Source organism: Bactrocera dorsalis, chromosome 4, assembly GCF_023373825.1.
Source record: "Bactrocera dorsalis isolate Fly_Bdor chromosome 4, ASM2337382v1, whole genome shotgun sequence".
Taxonomy (NCBI): domain Eukaryota; kingdom Metazoa; phylum Arthropoda; class Insecta; order Diptera; family Tephritidae; genus Bactrocera; species Bactrocera dorsalis.
Genome location: NC_064306.1, coordinates 25,053,960 through 25,073,158, shown reverse-complemented (window position 1 = coordinate 25,073,158; position 19,199 = coordinate 25,053,960). Strand labels below are relative to the sequence as shown.

General features: G+C 38.2%; 1 protein-coding gene across 3 annotated transcripts in view; it reads right to left on the bottom strand.

Moving 5' to 3' along the window:
- Positions 1 to 19,199, bottom strand: part of LOC105221891 (uncharacterized) — a 119,264-nt gene that overhangs the window by 12,015 nt on the left and 88,050 nt on the right. For all 3 annotated transcript variants that reach the window (XM_029548580.2, XM_011199030.4, XM_049455969.1), the window contains exons 3-4: positions 13,235 to 13,392; positions 5,761 to 7,171 (exon numbers count right to left, since the gene is read on the bottom strand). In XM_029548580.2, the coding sequence (XP_029404440.2) occupies positions 5,761 to 7,171; positions 13,235 to 13,392 (1,569 nt within the window). The remainder of the gene's footprint in view (positions 1 to 5,760; positions 7,172 to 13,234; positions 13,393 to 19,199) is intronic.

Sequence of the window (19,199 nt, the reverse complement as noted above, 5' to 3'; positions counted from 1 at the left end):
AATGCCTTTAATGGATCCATTTTGTAGCCGCATATAATACAACCGATCTCATTACCTTTCCGAGTAAAAGTCGCCGGTTGGAACGCACGCAGCCTTCATTTGCTATCATTCTTGATAAGGCGTTTAGAATTTTATTCGCTTTACCTGCGGTGTATTCTAGGTGATCCTTAAATGTGAGCTTTGAGTCTATTATTACTCCCAGCTGCTTTAGTTTTGGCTGAATCTCACACTCCCTCATGATATTGTTCTCTACCCCTTTATTACTTCTGAGCAAGATTTCTGTCTTTTGCTCAACCAGTTCTGTTGGCCGTATGCAATTAATTTAACGACTTTCTTTTGTTTGGTGCTCTTTAGCATCCCATCATACATTAGGTTGTCGAGTTTGGTGACCTGACAGCTAAGAAGAGTTTTAAATTAAACGTGACCCTCCTTCCCGCAATCATCTGTGCAAATTTTATAGCTAAATTAGTGAACAGAAAACATTTTCTTGGCCTGGATATGGTAGGATACTCCCCAGAATCCAAAGAGCACGTGTACTAAACTTCAATATTTCAATATAAGCTCCAGTTTCACCTAAGGGCATATATTCCAACATAGAAGTTTGATATTATTATTTTTACATCTTTTTAGAGCATCACCCTTTAAGAATATAGTAAAATCTCAACAATGTTCGTTAAAATATGATATGAACAATCACATCCAATAGCATACTGCCAACAATTTTACTCAGAAATTTAAGCCTATTTTTAAGATTTTATAAATTAGTACAATTTTTAAATAGATAAATAATATTTTTTATTTTTTGTGGTTCTGATCATGTGGGTGGTTGCAATCATGATAGACTGCGAACCATTTCCCTAAATTCCCGACTTCCCCCTTCATACTTATTGAAGAATATATTTTGTTTTTAATTTCAGTTCATATTAATACCATACTAATAAAAAAATCGAGAGCAACCATTATAACCGCGTATGAGGTGTCTACGAGAATAAGGAAGGAGAAGAAAATATTTTCAAATATAATAAGTGAGCAGAAAAGGCTTGGCTCTATTCAGTTAGATATCTTAATATAAAATTACAACTGCTACACTAGTAGACATTGACACCGTAAGTGGTACATTACTTCTCCAAAGACCGTGCTCTACTTTCTCGGGCATATTCACGTTTTCAAAACCACACGCTTTTCACCGTTCAAACCGCTCAGTTGAATTTCAATTGAGCAATACTAAAACAGACACAGTACAAGAAACAGTTGCGGTTTACACGCACGTCGCGCTGTCAATCACCAAATCACATACCCGCCAACACTGCGTATGAGCAACAAGGCTCTGTAACCAACCGAACTGTAAGCTGTTGTAGCGCACAATAAGGTCACTGAAATACGCCAATAAGATGTGGCAATAAGATGTGCATAAGCAGCTTTGTGTACGTGGAAAATGTGGCGACGTCTTAAGTGCGTTAACGGCCGTCATTTGGTATTCGAATGGGCCGAAATTTCTCTTCGCTCTGGATCGGTTGGCGGTGGTTGGAGAGGCAGATACACCGTGATGTGAATCATTTTGATGCGCTGCAAGGCGGCGAATTACATAATTCACATATCGGCACGTAGACCACAGTAGATGGTGTGTCTTTACTTTTGGCTACATTGTCTGCATTACTGATTGCCTGATGTGCTGCTGGTGTGCATCCCGCAGACCGAATGGGCTCAAGCTGTTGTTGCGCACACGCTCTATATGTATGCCTACAAACGATTCCATATAGGACAGGAAGTGGTAATGGCAAACTGTGCCAATGTACTGGCGCAACGTGTCTGGCTTTCACAATCGCTCACAAAGGAATACTCATTGGCAGCATTTCAATTTGTAATATTTATTTTGTATATTATTTTCACGCCGCTTTGTGGTGTTTTTGTGGCGCAGAGAAGTTCGCCACTTACATATAAATGTATTCAGAGCAACGTCCTAGCAATTGTTTGCAAACACAAGTATAGTTGGTTAGTTTGTTAGTTAGTACGTTCTACATTACCTACATTATTAATTACAATCTATCCCTTAAAGCAGCAAATTCTGATATGGAAACAAATTAAATATTTGCTTGGGATGTATTTGATCCTTTTCTCTGACCGCTACAAGTTTACAGTGATGAGGCCATTGAGAAACGAAAGTATAACTTTTGCATTGTTTGTTTGTGGCATCAATTAAAGGAAGCTCCAGGGAAAACAACTATTATTTAATAAGTGGGCAATAAATGTAAAGACAGAGTTGTGGGCTTGTGAATAATATTATATATGGAGCGGTTAATTTTTATACCCTCGCATCATGTTGCATAGCGATTATAATTATTGTATTATGAAACAAATATTTCGTGTTCCATGAGGTTTGGTTGCACGTAATTTTGAACTCTCATATCTTCTTTATATATATAAATCTTCTGACCATGTGTTTGCATTTGAACTGCTTCTAAACGGATGGACCGATTTTGATGAAATTTTGTGTGTATGTTCAAGGAGATTCGAGAATGGTTTAGATTTACAATTTGGTCCACTGGAAAATGTTTTTTAAATTATTTTTTCATTTTTAATCAATTGTTAATTTTGGAATGTTTGACCGATAGATGGCGCTACCATCGCAGTATCCAATATTCAAACCTTAAATTGGCGTAAACGTGCATTAAACAAAACGATGCCAAAGTAAAAGGCGACATCTGTGGATCTAGTTTTTATATTGTGGACAGAGTTCGTTCTTAAGTAATAAATTGGGTGATTCAATACATCTATGGGTAGCTATAACATTTTTTCCATACCTGCTAACTATTGGAGGGTGTATCCTTACAGGCAATTTAAAATTGCAAAAGGTCTGGCATAAAAAAATAGCGGCATAACTGAAGTGTTGATAAAAAATTTGAGATATACAGAAATCTTTTCGAAGCATTGCACAGAGCAATGCAATATTTAAACGGGAACGATGAATACATATGTACATATATGCGTACAATTTCAAACTGATCCTTCCTGAAAAATAATAAAATTGCTAAATATTGGGAATGGTAGAATAGAACTGCAATCAAATACACAATGCAATGAATTAAAACTGGCTCATTTATCATTCGATGAATAATATACCACGGGCATCCCAAAAGACTGATGCCATAACCTTGCCAGCCGATTTTTTTGTCTTTCCACGCTTGAGAACCGTTTCTTAATATGCAGTCCACCAGGCTGACAATCGATTGGACTCGATTGATTTCACTGATGCACAGCCCAAATTCAATAGTATTTTTACCCCAAAAACCAATTCTTTCTTAACGCACGAAATGCTTTTTGATTCATTTTTGTTGCTTCATCAAAAATGCGATTATTCCTTAACTAATACTTATAATCTAACTAATAGAAATCATATACATAGATGGTATTAGTAGTACTACCTATGTATAAGCCACAGTAAAACGTAGGCGGGTCCTCTAGTTTATTATAAAATTTAACATTTTTGATCTTATACCCTCTCAGATCGTTTTGACATGGAAGTGGTTTTTATATTGATATCAGTAACTTAAAATACTCATCTCGACCAAGAAATGGAATTAAATTTTGAAAATTTTCGCGCAACGTGAATTAACTCAGCAAAAATGCATTGGTGAACTTAATTCAATTTTTGGCGATGATGCTTCATCAAGGACCAGTGTTTAGTGATGATATGATGAATATACAACCTTTTGTTTACCGGTTGTCTCTCCAGAAATTAGTAAATCCAACCGCCGAAGACGGATAACTTTTCACCAACATAATGCGAGCTCTTACACATGGACTGATAAACTGCATTTCTGAGCACTATACATTGATTTGATGAGTCATCCACTGAATTGTCCTAAATTGGTACCGTACATAAAAAATAGACTAAATTGTCAACGCTTTTCGAGACCTGAGAAGGCGGTTGACGCGCGCAGAACGCATGTGGGAGAATATTTTTAAAAACAATAAAGCGAAAAACTAGTCAGACAAAGCAATCGTTTTCAATCTTCGATCGTCTTGGACACATTTTAAATTTTTCTGGGAACGATTTTTTTGAAATAAGTATTAAAGAACTTGTAATGTGTTTGCTCATTTACAGAAAGGTTTGTTAAAAATTTCACCATCCCTGATAATCGGTATACATACATATATGTATAAAATAAAGTCGTTTAGCCACACTATCTATAACTTGAGAACGGCTAAACCGATTTGAATGAAAGTTAGATGGGAGGTAGCTTAAAAATATGGGTATGTTCGAATGCTCCCTTGATTTAGTTAAGGTAACCGTAAAGGTAATTACCGCTGAATGTGTTCGCACACTTTTGAAGCTTTAAGCAGGACTTTGCAAGGAAAAGAGAAACTACTGAGATGTTACTAGCAGGAGAATGCAGTCAAATCCTTCCTATGATGTAGAAAGGCACCACCGCAGATGAAATAAGAAGGTGTTTGTAATTAACATATTTATGAAGACAAGTTGGAAAATTGATATTGTTAACAAATATGAATAATATGATAAAACACTAGTTTATTGACATCGTTATTGGTCAAGAAAAACCTGTGAACTATGGCGTGAAGTTTCTGAATTCATTCAAGCCTTCAAGAATGCCGAGTTTTCATCACTAGTCACAATCTGATGCAAAAACCACTCCTTACGTACAAAATCGTCACGCAACGTCTCTTGCCTTCGATTCATATGACCCCCATTTCTTTGCGTTTGAGTGTATCCGACTGTTTTAAAATTTTTTACAGTGTCTACTTGATTGATAGCCAAAAATTCTTAGAGCTCTTCGTAGAATTGGCAACATTCTTAATAGAGGAATGCTTCCAGTTCTTCATCTTCAAAATTTTTCGGTTTCATCTTTCAAACCAAAATGTGGAAACTACTTTGGCAGCTAGAGTATTCACTTCCACCAAAACATACTGACTTTTGAATGAGATTTCCTCATATTAAAGTAATGAAGAAGAAGTCCCCTAAAACCCTTTTTTAGGCACATACTAGGCTTATTTCAGTTGTTGTTTATGCTCCAAGTAATTGATATATAAGATAGACGTATAAGGATAGTAGCTTTTCAACACATGTTCGGCATATTAGAACAATGAAATATTAAGCAAGTTTCGCCATCTCTTGGCAAATCGCACGAATATTGCTATGGACCTAATAATATCATCAAGTCTGTCTGACAAGCAGAAAAATCGAAAGCACGTGCAAGTATTGAGCTCAGATGGACGTGCAGCTTTTACGCTTTAACTGCAATGAGGGTAATTACTTTGCCAATTACAACAAATAAAATTTGAATTAAAAGCTTCGTATTGCTTAGCGTCCTGGAAAAACAGCAATAGTATGAGTAAATCAAAACAAAGTCCAAAGTTGCGCGAAAGCAGCGAACCGATAAGCCGCAATGTTGTTCATACAGATTTCATTTGGCAAATATTGCTTTCCAAATATTTTCCTGAATTAAATAAACTTTGGCTGAGAGCAACTTAAAGACAACCAACAACTTCAACACGATCGCACAGCAAACACTTGCAAAAACAATAAACCAACAAAGTGCTTAAATTCACACGCAAATGTACACACAAGCCCACACACGTGCCCACGCATACATATGTACATATGTATGTACATTCGAGATTCGAGATATTTTATACTGTCTAAACATCCAAGGCAGCGGCAGCTCCACACCCACACATTCCCACGTCTATCATATGCTCGCACAACAATTGTTTTTTGGCAAAACCAAAGTCAACACTTACCCGTTAGCGATTGTTGTTGTTGTTGCAACTGATTTCGTGTTGCATGCACAGCAGCAAGTTGGGCCGCATCGTCGTCGTTGTCAGCAGTTTTTGCAACAATGTCTGTTGTTTTGGCCGAGTTTCTAACGGTGTTCTCGAGCTCATCCGCATCTGCTTGCTCCTCGGCGAACGCCTTTTCGCGCTTCTTCGAGCTGTTTGTTAAGATGCCAAAATAGGTTATTGAGTAATCGGCTTGTGGCTCTGCCACTGCGCCAACGCTGTCAGCAACTTCAACGTGCTGCGGAAGTTTTTGTAATTGTTGCACATGCTTGGGTTGGTTTTCAGACGTTTCAACTTTCTCTGCATCCGACATTTGCGTGAACGTGCCTGCCTCATATTCGCCTTCGATGTGAGCGAGTTCGCCGTGGTGATGGCGTTTATTAGTGTGGCTGTTGTTGTTGTCATGGTTGCCATTTTTATTGTTTTTGTTAGCATGGTCGTTGGCACTGCTGGTGCTGGCTCTTTCATTGCGCTTGAATTTTTTAATTTGTCGATGATCTTCTTCTACTTGCTTGCCGCTCATAGATGCTGGCCTCGCTTCTGCCCACCCCTCTCGGCTTTGCTTGGCAATCGATGCCATTGGATGGCCGTGCAGCTCGCTTTGCAAATGCTGCCCGGCGGCATCTTCTTCATTACGAAACTTGTCCTCGATATCGCCGATCGCCGTTTCCTCCGGTTGATTATCGTCCGTGTACTCCATTTCTGATTTATTGTTTACTTGTTTACTCATATTGTTGCCTTTATTTATAGCAGTGTTCTGGATGCTTTCGCTTTGCTCGTCAACAGCAGCTCCATTTATGCCAGCATTTTCCGTTAAGTTGTTATTGTTGCTGTGCATGTTGTCGTTCGCTTTGTCATCATTGTTTACCGTTTGTCCCGTTGCTTTATTAAATTTTTCTGCAACTAAGTTTTCAATAAATTGCTGATGCCGCCCGGTCACGTCCCGGCTCTGCTCTTCATAACTTCGTGCGTCCTCTGCTGCTATTAATTTGTGATTTTGTTGTCCTCTTGGATGTCGCGTCAATACCAAACTTTGCCTTGCTTCGGTCACACTGGGCAGCGCCAATGGCTCCTCAGCCGTGATGTCCGACGCATCCGCTTCGTCCATGGAAGCATCATCATTGTAGACAGCTGTGTTGTCACTGTCATATTTTCTGTCATCACTTTTGTTATTGTTATTGTTATTGTGGTTGTTGGTGTTGTCTGCATTGTTTTTCAATTTGTTGTTTCGCTTTCTTACAGTTTTCCTTAGCTGTGCGCTTTTGTTGTTGCTGCCTTTGTTTTTATTGTCTCCATTGTTGTTGTCATGCTCGTAATATTCTTCTTTCTCACGACTGCTTTCTGAAGTGCTGAATTTTTGCGCTGCAAGTATCTGCATAAATTGAAAATAAGCGAAAGAAAAAGATAATTGAGTCAGCAAAGGAAATTTGATGTTATATCGGAAATTGAAATGAAATGAAAAATTGTAATATTTTAATAGCTTTTAAGCAAAAATTACGCATTTGCGTCTCTCCGTTAAAACAATTAGTGTGAACGAAATTTTTAAGTTTCTTCCCTCATATGAGAGAAAGTAGAGTTTGGAGCCTGAAAAATTAATATACATAAGAAAGTATAATAGCCTTTACCTCTTAAGCTTGGTTCAATCACCATATTTTTATCATTTTAGTAAATGGCCTTAATCTTACCTCTAATGTCTTCTACTTCTTCTTAATTGGCGGGTGACTTGTAGGATTTGGTCTTTGTTCGTTGAGAGAGGACTTTACCTTTCAATTGCCTACTCAATCCGAAGTAGCCCCTGATGGCAAGAGTTAATCTGCTGTGTATTGCGAAGCTTTTATCGATTGGTTCAGAGTTGGAGTTCTTTCTTCTATTCGGACGACAGCTCATCGTTCCATTAACTGCAGTATTTGCTGTTGCCAATGCGCAAAGTGCCATAAATCTTCCGCAGAACCTTTCTCTCGAAAAGTCTTAACGTCATCTCATCAGATATTGTCATCGTTCATACCTTTGCACCATATAGCAGGACAGGGATGATAGATATGGAGAGAGTTGAACTAACGACACGGTTTCTATGGCCAATGATATCGATATCATCAGCATACGCCTGTATCTGTACACTCTTATAGAAGATTGTACCTTCTCTATTCAGATCTGCAGCTCGAATTATTTTCTCCAGAAGCACATTGAAAAAGTCGCATGATACTGAAACTCGTTTGGTATCGAATATCTCGTAGAAGTCCTTCCCGACCCTGACGGAGCTTTTGGCTATTGCTTGATGTCAGTTTATTAAGTCGTATTAGTTTTGCCATTTGATACCAAATTCAGACATCGCGGCATAAACGAAGCTCATTTCGTTCTGCCAAAAGTAAAATGGACGAAGAGTCGGTGTGTATCGATTCTCTTTTACGGGTCTTTTCCAAGATTTGGCGCATGGTAAATATCTGGTAAATTGTTGACTTTCCCGGCCTAAAGGCACATTCATAAAGTCCAATCAGTTTATTCACGGTGGGCTTTAATATTTCACACAGTACCCTCGATAGAACCTTATATGCGATGTTCAGAAGACTTATCCCACTGTAGTTGGCGCATATTTTGGGGTCTCCCTTTTTGTGGATTGAACAGAGCACACTTAAATCGTCGTAAATTCCGTCCAACAATATTTTATTCCTGCCTATAATATTACAACCGTAAAATGACTGTGAGCTAGTGTAACCCATTCAGAAATTGAGGAAAATGAAACGAGTTTCACTCGATTATACAATTATGCGATAAAACTATATCGACATTTTCATCAAGAAGCATTCTTTTCAGTTCTGGGGACATGCTGCGACCAAATCCGAAGAACACCAGATGTGAAAGCATTTTGAAACAATATTGGCACGTCCGCAATAATTTGAGAGACTGCTAATGATTCGATTGTGAGCTTTCGGGCTCGTAATTTGTGCAGAGCTTTTGCGTACTCTAATAAATATTAATGAACCTTATAACCAGAAATTTGAGTGGAAGTTCTTAAGCTGTCGGCCATCCCGATCAGCTGAATGTAAATATAATCATACTTGTAAATACTTATTTTTAACAGCCTATGTGAATGCTCATAAAGTTCATCCTTTTCGGTGCTCGATCCTGTAGTTGCAAAAAATTTAATTTATTTGTCTGGCACATAGCTTAGACAGAACTCACCATGCCTTTTTGTAACAAAAAAGTTTTTACTTTCCAAAAAATTAATACCAGATAAAATAGGCTTAAAAGACTTTAGTCCAAAATTAAAAAAATATTTCTTTGTTCGTAGACTTAATTATCACCCAAAGGAATTTATTTGTTGTAGGAAAATAGTTTCTGTGCCTTAATCGTGACGGGTTGGGGCTAACTTATAATGTGATTCTTTTAATTTGTCGGTCATACAACAACCTTTATTATTCGTCGTCTTAATCATAACAAGTTGTTTGACCCACGTTATCTTAATCATTCTCTAATACTATATTTTGTAGTCCGTGCCTCTTATGAAATCCTCCAAAAAACGTGTTAATCAGACGGGTTACAAAAATTGAAGAACCGCTGGGCCGCCATTACTATAATCACTATTTTCCAAAAATTTCCTTTTTCTTTTGTATACCAACCCTTTTGGACCACCCTCGCATATGTCTGCATTGTGCATGCTTTGACTTTTCTCGTTGTTCTAAAAGTCTTTCATCTTTTGATTTCTATTTTTTGACTTTCTTAAGAACTCAAGAGCAGCGCATTGTTTATATTTTGTATTGAATACTTTGAATTTTTGGCATGAGCTCATAAATTCCTTTAGAAAAAGTTATTTTACCTCAGCTTCGCCTTGCACTCAACACGCATCGCATTTGTGTACATTGTTATGCAACTTTTGCCCTTCAACCTACCACAGCTTCAGCACTTTGGTGCCTGGTGCTGTTCGAAAACAACTGACTTCTAACTGACTGCTCTTCTTCCATGCACTTTACTTTCGTATTTTATTTAAGCTTATTTTTATTTCGAGTACTTTACGATTTGTTTTCTTTTGATAAACTTTTCATGGCTAAGAAGCTTATGTTAAACAATAGTTTGTTCCTAGCTGCAAGTGCACATTCGTGATGGCCACCGCAACTTTGGATATGGTATACATATTCAGTGTAGTTTAGTATGGAGCTAAGCGCAACCGACATACAAAAACATCGAATTTAAGGAAAGCTTGAAATCTCAATGCGCTGTGGGTTTGTAGGTTTGTTAATTCGGAAAGTTTGTGTAAGGACTGTTCATGTTTAACCTAAAGGCAAAGTGAAAGAGGCAAGAATCTCATTTATGTACCATATATTATAATTGTATTTAACACAATCTTGCAGCCAATTGAGCATGAAAACAGAAACTTCACATGTTTCTATCCCATAGGAAATATTGAGTAATATTATGGAGTTTAATCCGTTTACTTTTGTGTTAAATGTTTTATTTAGAACCAATTAAGCGATCACGAAACAAGGTTACTTCATTGGAATCACAAATAAAGAAAAAAATTTATAAAAGTCAGTTGATAACCACATCCACCTTCATATAACGTTGATGTTGGTTAAAGTCCAATAAGTAAATAAATAGACACGTCAGAGGCACCTTTAGGAAATATTCAATTAGACCCAAATTTATTACGTAACTTTATACCGATATATGTAATTCTTTCGTTGAAAATGGATAGAATCGAACTATAACCACTCCCACACACATATTTCGTATAATTCTTTCACTTTATAGAACATATTGTAATCTCACAACTTTTCAAACTTCCAGATATAAATATATGAATATCAATGCCAAGGGTTAAAGTTTTACGGACAATATCGCTCAATAGGTAAGAAATATCATTAAAATTCCTAAAGAACCTTCTACTATGTGTCAAAAATGGATAAAATCGGCTTAGTACTTCCCCTAGCCTTCATACAAGGTGCGTTCCAAAGTAAACAGGACTTAAAAAAAAATAGAAAAAATTAAAATCAATTTATTTTATTCAAAAAAATCTCCTTCTGCTTCAATACAGCTTTTTACACGGTCCAAAAGCATGTCGAACGAGTGTTTTAGCTCGTTGTCCGGCATGGCCGCCAGTATGCCGGTGCAAGCCTTTTGAATGGCCTCTACGTCTGCATAACGCTTTCCTTTCATGGGCAAATGCAATTCACAGAAAAGAACGAAGTCGTACGGTGCTATATCAGGTGAATACAAGGATGAGATTTTTGGTCAAATAATCTTCCTTCGGATATTGGATTCAGAGCAATTTTTGGTCTACAGTCAATTTATGCGGAACCAACCTTGCACACACCTTTCGTAAGCCCAAATGTTCGGTCAAAATGTGATAAATCAATGTTTTGGAGATGATCAATTCCATTTCCATGAATTTCAGTAATGATTTCGGTTGATTTTTGATGAATTCACACACGGTTTCGATGGAATTTCCGGTGATCACGGATTTTGATTGGCCCACATGTTAATCTTCATTTATGTCCTCACGACCACTTTGAAAACGTTAAAATCACTCGTGCACTCTGCTACGGGATAGGCAGTCATCGCCATAAACTTGTTTCATCAATTGAAACGTTTCGGTAAAAGTTTTACCAATTTTAAAACAAAATTTAAAGTTGGCTCTTTGTTCGAAGCTCATTTATCATTAAAACGCAATAACTTCAATTCCAATCAATGAAATGTCATGAAATTCTCACTGGACAGTCGATAAAGATAGCAGATTCTAATGCACCAGTCGACATTACACATTCAAAAAGTCCTGTTTACTTTGGAACGCATATTGTATACCTGATATAAAGATTTTCGAATATCCAGTTATATATTATAGCTCAATATCGAAATTGTATTAAATCGTTCCGCGAAATATCCCACTTCCATATACTTGTAAGATTATTTCATCAGGCTTTTTACCGAACTTGTCGGTCGATATATGAGTTATCTTCATAAAATTGCGAGGCGGCATTTGACGAGTTTATTTGAATAAGCAGAAAGTTAATACAATCAGTCCAGACCTTCCCCTAGCCGCAATATACCTCATATTAATAATTTAGCACTTTTCGGCAGACTTTGTACTGTTTATGTTGGCCAAAATGTGAAATATTTTCTAAAACTAAAAGGAAAAGCTTTCTTAAACGTAATGCTGAACTATTGGAGCTCTGCCCATCTACTTTATTAAATATTTTGCGGAATTATCTTGGTTTGCGGAATTACAACTTGTGTAGGAATTGAAGTCGATCGACGATAAAGAACGTCGCACGTTCGGTGTATGAGCCAAAAATAATATATGTACATACTTATCCCGAATTTCACAAGGAAATTTTAATCAACGGATTTGGAGTGAAGATAAACAACAACCCATTGCTGAGCCGCCGTTTCATCCTCAAAAACTCACTTTTTTGGTGTGCTTTTTGAGTACAAATAATATTAACGATCAATAACTTTTTCGTGCTTAAGTTGGATGATGTTGGTGTGGACGACTTTTGGTTCCAACAAGATGTCGTTACATGCTATACGCGTATTATCTCGCGTCGTTGGACTGGGCCGTGGTTTCCCAACATCGTGCGATTATAACCGCTGGAACATTATTTTGTGGACTATGCGAAGTGACTTGTCTACGCTGATATGCCGAGGCGATTGACGCCTTGGATAAAAATATTCGACGGCCCCAATTGTAACGGAAAGTGGTCGAAAATTTACCTTTCTATGGTTATTCAAGCAAGCCGCGTCCGTCACTTAATCGAAATATTTTTTAAAATATAATGGCCAAACCTTAGCCTTAAAATGAAGCTAAATTGCTAGCTATAACATTAAAATAGTATATGTGCTGAATTTTTTTTAAACCACATTTCTAACAAAAGCACCCTTAATTTGTTATTTACGAAACGAAACTCTACCAACGAAAGTTTGGCTAAGAGAACTTAAATAAATTAACCGCTGGCAAACTAACAGAGCTATATTTCCTTTCCCTAGCTTTCTTAGTGATTAAATACTTCTAACTTGTTTAAAGATACTTTCTGTGTACGTCGGTAATTGCTTTAAAGTATAAGAACTGATTTTAGACTGCCATTTGATTTATTTTGAATATTTCTTTAAATTTACCTTCATTTTCTCTGAGTTTTACATATATATCATTGGCCATTAAATAAGTTGCATCCTGTTGCGGTTATTGTCCGACTTTTCTTCAATACATTGGTATCTTGATCCCTTTCAATTATACTTGAAGCAATGGGTGGGAGGGAGGTTCGGAAATTGCTTGCAGAACATACAATCGAGTGCTTGAAAAGGTTACAGAGAGCATTTTCTTGCTCTGCTCTAGCATTTTTGCAGTGGTTTGTACATACGAGTACCTTCGATTCACTTAATGGTACTTGTAATATGCATTAAACGTTTATGTTTTTGTGTTAAGTTTCGACCTTACTCTACTTACAATATCAGCTTCGGGTTCAACAGCCTCATCGCCATCGCCATCACCATCGCCATCTCCAACATATTGCATACTGTCCGCATCAGTGGCATCGACATCTTGTATGTGTTGTTGGTCCAAAATATCCTCGGGTATAGCAGCTTCAGCTTGCATATTGAAATCTATAAGGCAAGAGGAAAAAATTGACAATATTTGAGACAAGTAAGTTGAACGCAAATGTGTTTGGGTAAATATGTATGTGGCTTTTGAGCGAATGCGTGGATAAGAGAAGCCAAACTGAAACCAAATCCGTTTTGTACGTGTGCGTGTGGTTTTTTACCGCTGTGAAAAATCTCAACCACATATACACAGTTCGTAAATACTAAGGTTTATAGTTTCTCCACCAACTTTAATACCAACATATAACGGCCACAAATGCCCGTAAACTCAATAGCAAATAACCGCTTTGGTGTGTGAGTTGCATAGCTGTGTATTCAGCTCTGACCGATGCATATGAATTTTGTGGCATTCATCAAAGAACAAAGTTTGGCATAAAGAGAAAACTTACACACTGAGCCAAAGCATGTCGTTTAAGTATTTATCAACACTATTTAAAAAAGGGCTTAGAAAATAAAAGTAGGTGAAAGCACTAACCTAAAAGTGTTATAAAGCTTTAGAGCTATGGAGCTACAGAATTTCCGGAAGAGATGTCTGTCAAACTGGCTGTCATTAAATATATTTTTAGATTCAGGTCTAGTGTCTCTTCGGCAAATTACCATGCGCTAACAGGTGAAGGGGAGTAACCTTTAAAAATAGAGGAAAATTTCTCGTTGCACATATCAGCGAACCATATAATCAATTCTGAAAGGCTTAAAGGCAACAATGCACAAAATCCATTATTTTACGAGATTATGAAGCCAACGTTTAGATGAGCGTTTGGCGATCGCATCGGAGCTCTGACCTGATTGAGGGCGTCAATTACTTAGCTAGCTTATGTCATTTGTCTCCGTTAAATAGTTCTTTGAGGGGACCGTTAGCTAAACCTGAAGAGTTGGAAACCAATATTTAGAGCAATTTTTTAAATAAAATATTTAGCCATGTCCGTCTATCCGTGCGTATATAAACGTATACGAATTAGCTCTTCAGTTTTTGAAAATTCGGTATTATATAACACATTGAAGTAGTTTGTAAAAAATCATTACGATCTGTATGTAGTTAAATATTATATTTATTACCAAAGTTTGTTTTTATTACACGGTGAGTTGCAGATGGCATTTTTTAATTAACACACGCGCCGGCAGTTGTTAACCTAGCGAATCTTTTTTTCACTTTGAAGTAATATGAGTTTATGTACATTATAATGATAAAAATGCCAAGGCGAGTTAATTAATAATATTTGTCTGGCAGTGCAAGTGAAAATTACTCTTCTTCGTCTTAATTGGCGTGGAAACCGCTTACGCGATTATAGCCGAGTTAACAACCGCGCGTCAGTCGTTTCTTCTTTTCGCTACGTGGCGCCAATTGGATATTCCAAGCGAAGCCAGGTCCTTCTTCACTTGGTCCATCCAGCGGAGTGGAGGTCTTCCTCTCCCTCTGCTTCCCCCGGCGGGAATTGCGACGAATACTTTTAGAGCTGGAGTGTCTTCGTCCGTCCGGACAACATGACCTAGCCAGCGTAGCCGCTGTCTTTTAATTCGCTGCACTACGTCAATGTCGTCGTATATCTCATACAGCTCATCGTTCCATCGAATGCGATATTCGCCGTGGCCAACGCGCAAAGGACCATAAATCTTTCGCAGAACCCTTATCTCGAAAATTCGCAACGTCGACTCATCAGTTGTTGTCATCGTGCAAGCCTCTGTATCAAAAAGCAGTGCGGTAATTATGAGCGACTTATAGAGTTTGGCTTTTGTTCGTCGAGTGAGGACTTTACTTTTCAATTGCCTACTCAGTCCGAAGTAGCACCTGTTGGCAAGAGTGATCCTGCGTTGGATTTCCAGGCTGACATTGTTGGTGGTGTTAATACCGGTTTCTAAATAGACAAAATTAGCTACAACTTCAAAGTTATGACTGTCAACAGTGACGTGAGAGCCAAGTCGCAAGGGCGACGACTGTTTGTTTGATGACAGGAGATATTTCGTCTTACCCTCGTTCACTGCCAGACCCATTTGCTTTGCTTCCTTGTTCAGTCTGGAGGAAGCAGAACTAACGGCGCGTGTGTTGAGGCCAATGATATCAAAATCATCGGCGTACGCCAGCAGCTGTACACTCTTATAAAAGATTGTACCTGCTCGATTAAGTTCTGCAGCTTGAATTATTTTCTCCAGCAGCAGATTGAAGAAGTCGCACGATAGCGAGTCGCCTTGTCTGAAACGTCGTTTGGTACCAAACGGCTCGGAGAGGTCCTTCCCGATCCTAATGGAGCTTTTGGTATTGCACAACGTCAGTTTACACAGCCGTATTAGTTTTGCGGGGATACCAAATTCAGACATCGCGGCATAAATTCACTCCTTTTCGTGCTGACAAAAGCGGCTTTGAAATCGACGAAAAGGTGGTGTGTGTCGATCGTATTTTCACGGTTTTTTTTCAAGATTTGGCTAATGGTGAATATATGGTCGGTTGTTGATTTGTCAGGTCTAACGACACACTAATAAGGTCCAATCAGTGTGTTGTCGGTGGGCTTTAATTCTTTCAAACAATATGCTCCATAGAAACTTGTACGCGATGTTGAGGAGACTTATCCCACGGTAGTTGGCGTAGATTGTGGGGTCTCCCTTTTTGTGGATTGATCAAAGCACGCTTAATTTCCAATCGTTGGATATGCTTTCGTTCGACCATGTTCTACAAAGAAGTTGATGCATGCACCTTCTCAATTTTTCGCCACCGTATTTGAATAGCTCGGGCGGCAATCCATCGACCCCCACCGCTTTATTGTTCTTCAGACGGGTAACTGCTACTAGAACTTCTTCATGGTTGGGCAATGGACCGTCTGCTCCATCGTCATTATTGTTCGATACAATTTCAAATCAGAATTGGTTACAATTAAGACCTCGAGGGGCCCGTAAATACTACTTAGTACTAAAGAAAGTAGAGACCAAGTTATTGGCGCTACTTTTGTCTTATTATATTATATCACTAGTGATGGCAGATTTAATAACTAATTGGTTAAAATGCCACTGTACTTTTTACACCGTTACTCAGTTTTTTTATCAGCGATCTGATAAACCTTTTTAGATCACAAAATGTTGTTATTTTAATTTGTTTTTGTAGGTAAGTGTCATGTTGAGCAACCTCTAACCTGATGGCGAGACACTTACTTTTTATACGTGGGTATCAAAGTCATATATTAATATTATCACCATATAACTGTAAGTGGTAATAAGAAAGTTTTCGCTTAAATTGCGATGTGGTCGACTACATACAATCCAATTTTAATAAGTGCCTTTGTAAATGAGTGCAGACGTAATGATAAAAGTATATATGTATACTACAAACCAACGAAATAATATCAAAGTTGGGCTCGATGTAGTTCCATTTACGGTCGTTTGCCATCGGCAGCAACACCCAACGCCTCAGTGCGCAACAAACCGTTCGAACAGCGCTTAAGGCAAACGTTACTGCGCTTACGGGTCCCATTCCCAGATATAATTATAGTAATTAAACTCTAGAGAAACCAAACGAAACCCGATGCTGTTGAATGAGTGCCTGAACCGATGCCTCAGCTGTGCTGCAGCTATTGTACATACATACATACATAACTGTATAGTATATATATACTTTATACATTTTACGTTTATATATTTTACACTTTTATTTGTGCTTGTGTGTGTGCACTGTGCATCAGCGCGTAGCGGCTTTCGTCTGCACCGTCGCTGACTGTCAGTGGATGTACTGAGGTTTGGCGCTTGACGGATTTGTGTGCCAACAGTGGACGCAGCGGTGCAAAAGTAATGTACTCGCAGCGCGCGAAAATTAAAATGTTAGCAAATGTCACAAGGGCACAGTGCAGATGGCATGGTGAGATGGACGAAGCTTGGCGGTGGCAGCTGCCGGCGTTGTGTAGCCGGTTTTAGACTGCTTCTCGCCTTTGCATTCACCGCGCTGCGCCGACGTTCCACCTGCTAGCTGCGTAGTTGCAACAAGGATGTAGCATTTTTGGCGACGCTGTTGCACCCTGGGGTATGCATGTGACATTTACAACATTTGCGAACATTGTCTGGTGCGACCTGACCCGCAGGAGGGGCATTGACAAGCCGGAACATTTCTTTTGGACTTTGGTAGCATGCTTTGCATCCTTTGGGCATACATTCGCCAACATAGTCACTGCGCTCAATATTATCATTACTTTTCAGCACATTTAGATATATATATGTACTGTGATTATATGTACATATATATATATTTCACTTTGTGTTGAGTTATGTGCACGAGTACAGTTGGTTAACCAGCGCGAAAAGTGTAAAATATGAACTCACTTTAGTGCCCTTATTGAAAGTGAATTTAATTTAATCCTGTGAAAATAGCGCAATTAATTACTTTCAGTGGTGTTGATGTATGTTCGTTGTTTTTGTGCAATCTCGCTTTGGGGGTGTTAAATTCGATGTTATAGCGCTTCAAAGTAGTTTGAGTTCATACCGATTGCCTTGAAGTGGGGTTTGACACTCCTACCCAAGTAAGTATACTTTAAAAGTTGCGTCTAATTTTTTGGAAGTTAAGATAATTGCAAAAGCACTTAATTATGCGAAGGAGTTCAATTAAGCGCAACTTTAAAAATAATAATGAACAAGAGTATAAAGACTACATACAAATATGAATTACATACACCATAAATGGGATACTAAGGAAAATTTAAGGATATTAAAGCATATGAAATATTTCACAGAGAAAGCTCTACAATAAATTTGAATTATCATCTAATGGAATAAATGTCTGAAAGATGCTAAATCGCTATCATATATTCATGAATGTTTTAAAACCAGCAAGAAGTGTTGTATTTGTACTTCAGTTATTAAAAAACATACTTCGTTCTCTTCGTTGTAAAATTAATCCAATAATCCTAAACCTTAAGTAAAGTAATATGCTTCTCATGTTCAACTGCTCAATTTTGTAAGAAAATAATACAATGCATCCTAAATGTTACGACCCTAAATGTAATTTTTCCCTTAGCAAACAGCAGCTAACAACTTACCTTTTGCTTGAAAAAATGGAAGATGTGTTTCCATATTTTTGTCGCTCGAACCTTGTTAACCTATCGCTCTGGCCGTCCGTCGAGAAATATGTGGCCCAATTTTCTGTATTTAAACTGCTGGTTTTTACAATTTAAAGCCCATATCATACTTCTGCAGTAAATTTTATTATTTCCTCGAGTAAGTTCTCTTTATATTGTTTTACACACTGGTGAAACTAATTTGGAGTACCAAGAGCTCTAATGCTGTCTGGGTTAAGATTTCAAGTCTCATTCCGACGCATTTAACACATCTCGTTGCTTCCTCAACATAAACAAAACGTTACCGTATTGGCTTAATTTTGTTTAAGATTATGTAATTTTATCTGTCAATGAATTTCGCACTTTGGCTGAACGCCGAGCAGAAAGTCGAAACCGGAGGTGAGCAGAAAAGAAAGAGGAAGCGGGGAGGAAAAACACCTTCACACCAAAAGCTGGATTTCCCGGTGGACATGACGATCCTCGTTGGGTGAACTTGAGCGGTACCACTCTTAAGTGGTACCTGAGGCACCTCAGAGACGGAAAGTCGCCAGAGGCATCAGTGAAGCTCTTTCTAGGCAGCAGCAGGGGCAGCAACTCTTCTTTGGCTATTAAAAGACGCGCAGAAGCTAACTTCGCAGCCACTGCTATATGTATGTGGAAATCGGAGGCCCGACCTGGTTAACGCAACACCATCGCGGAGGCGAGATAGTCAAAGAGCTGCACCTCTAGATTCAGCCAGACAAACCGCGAAGAGAAAAAGCGGGCAGATAACGCCTCAAGAAC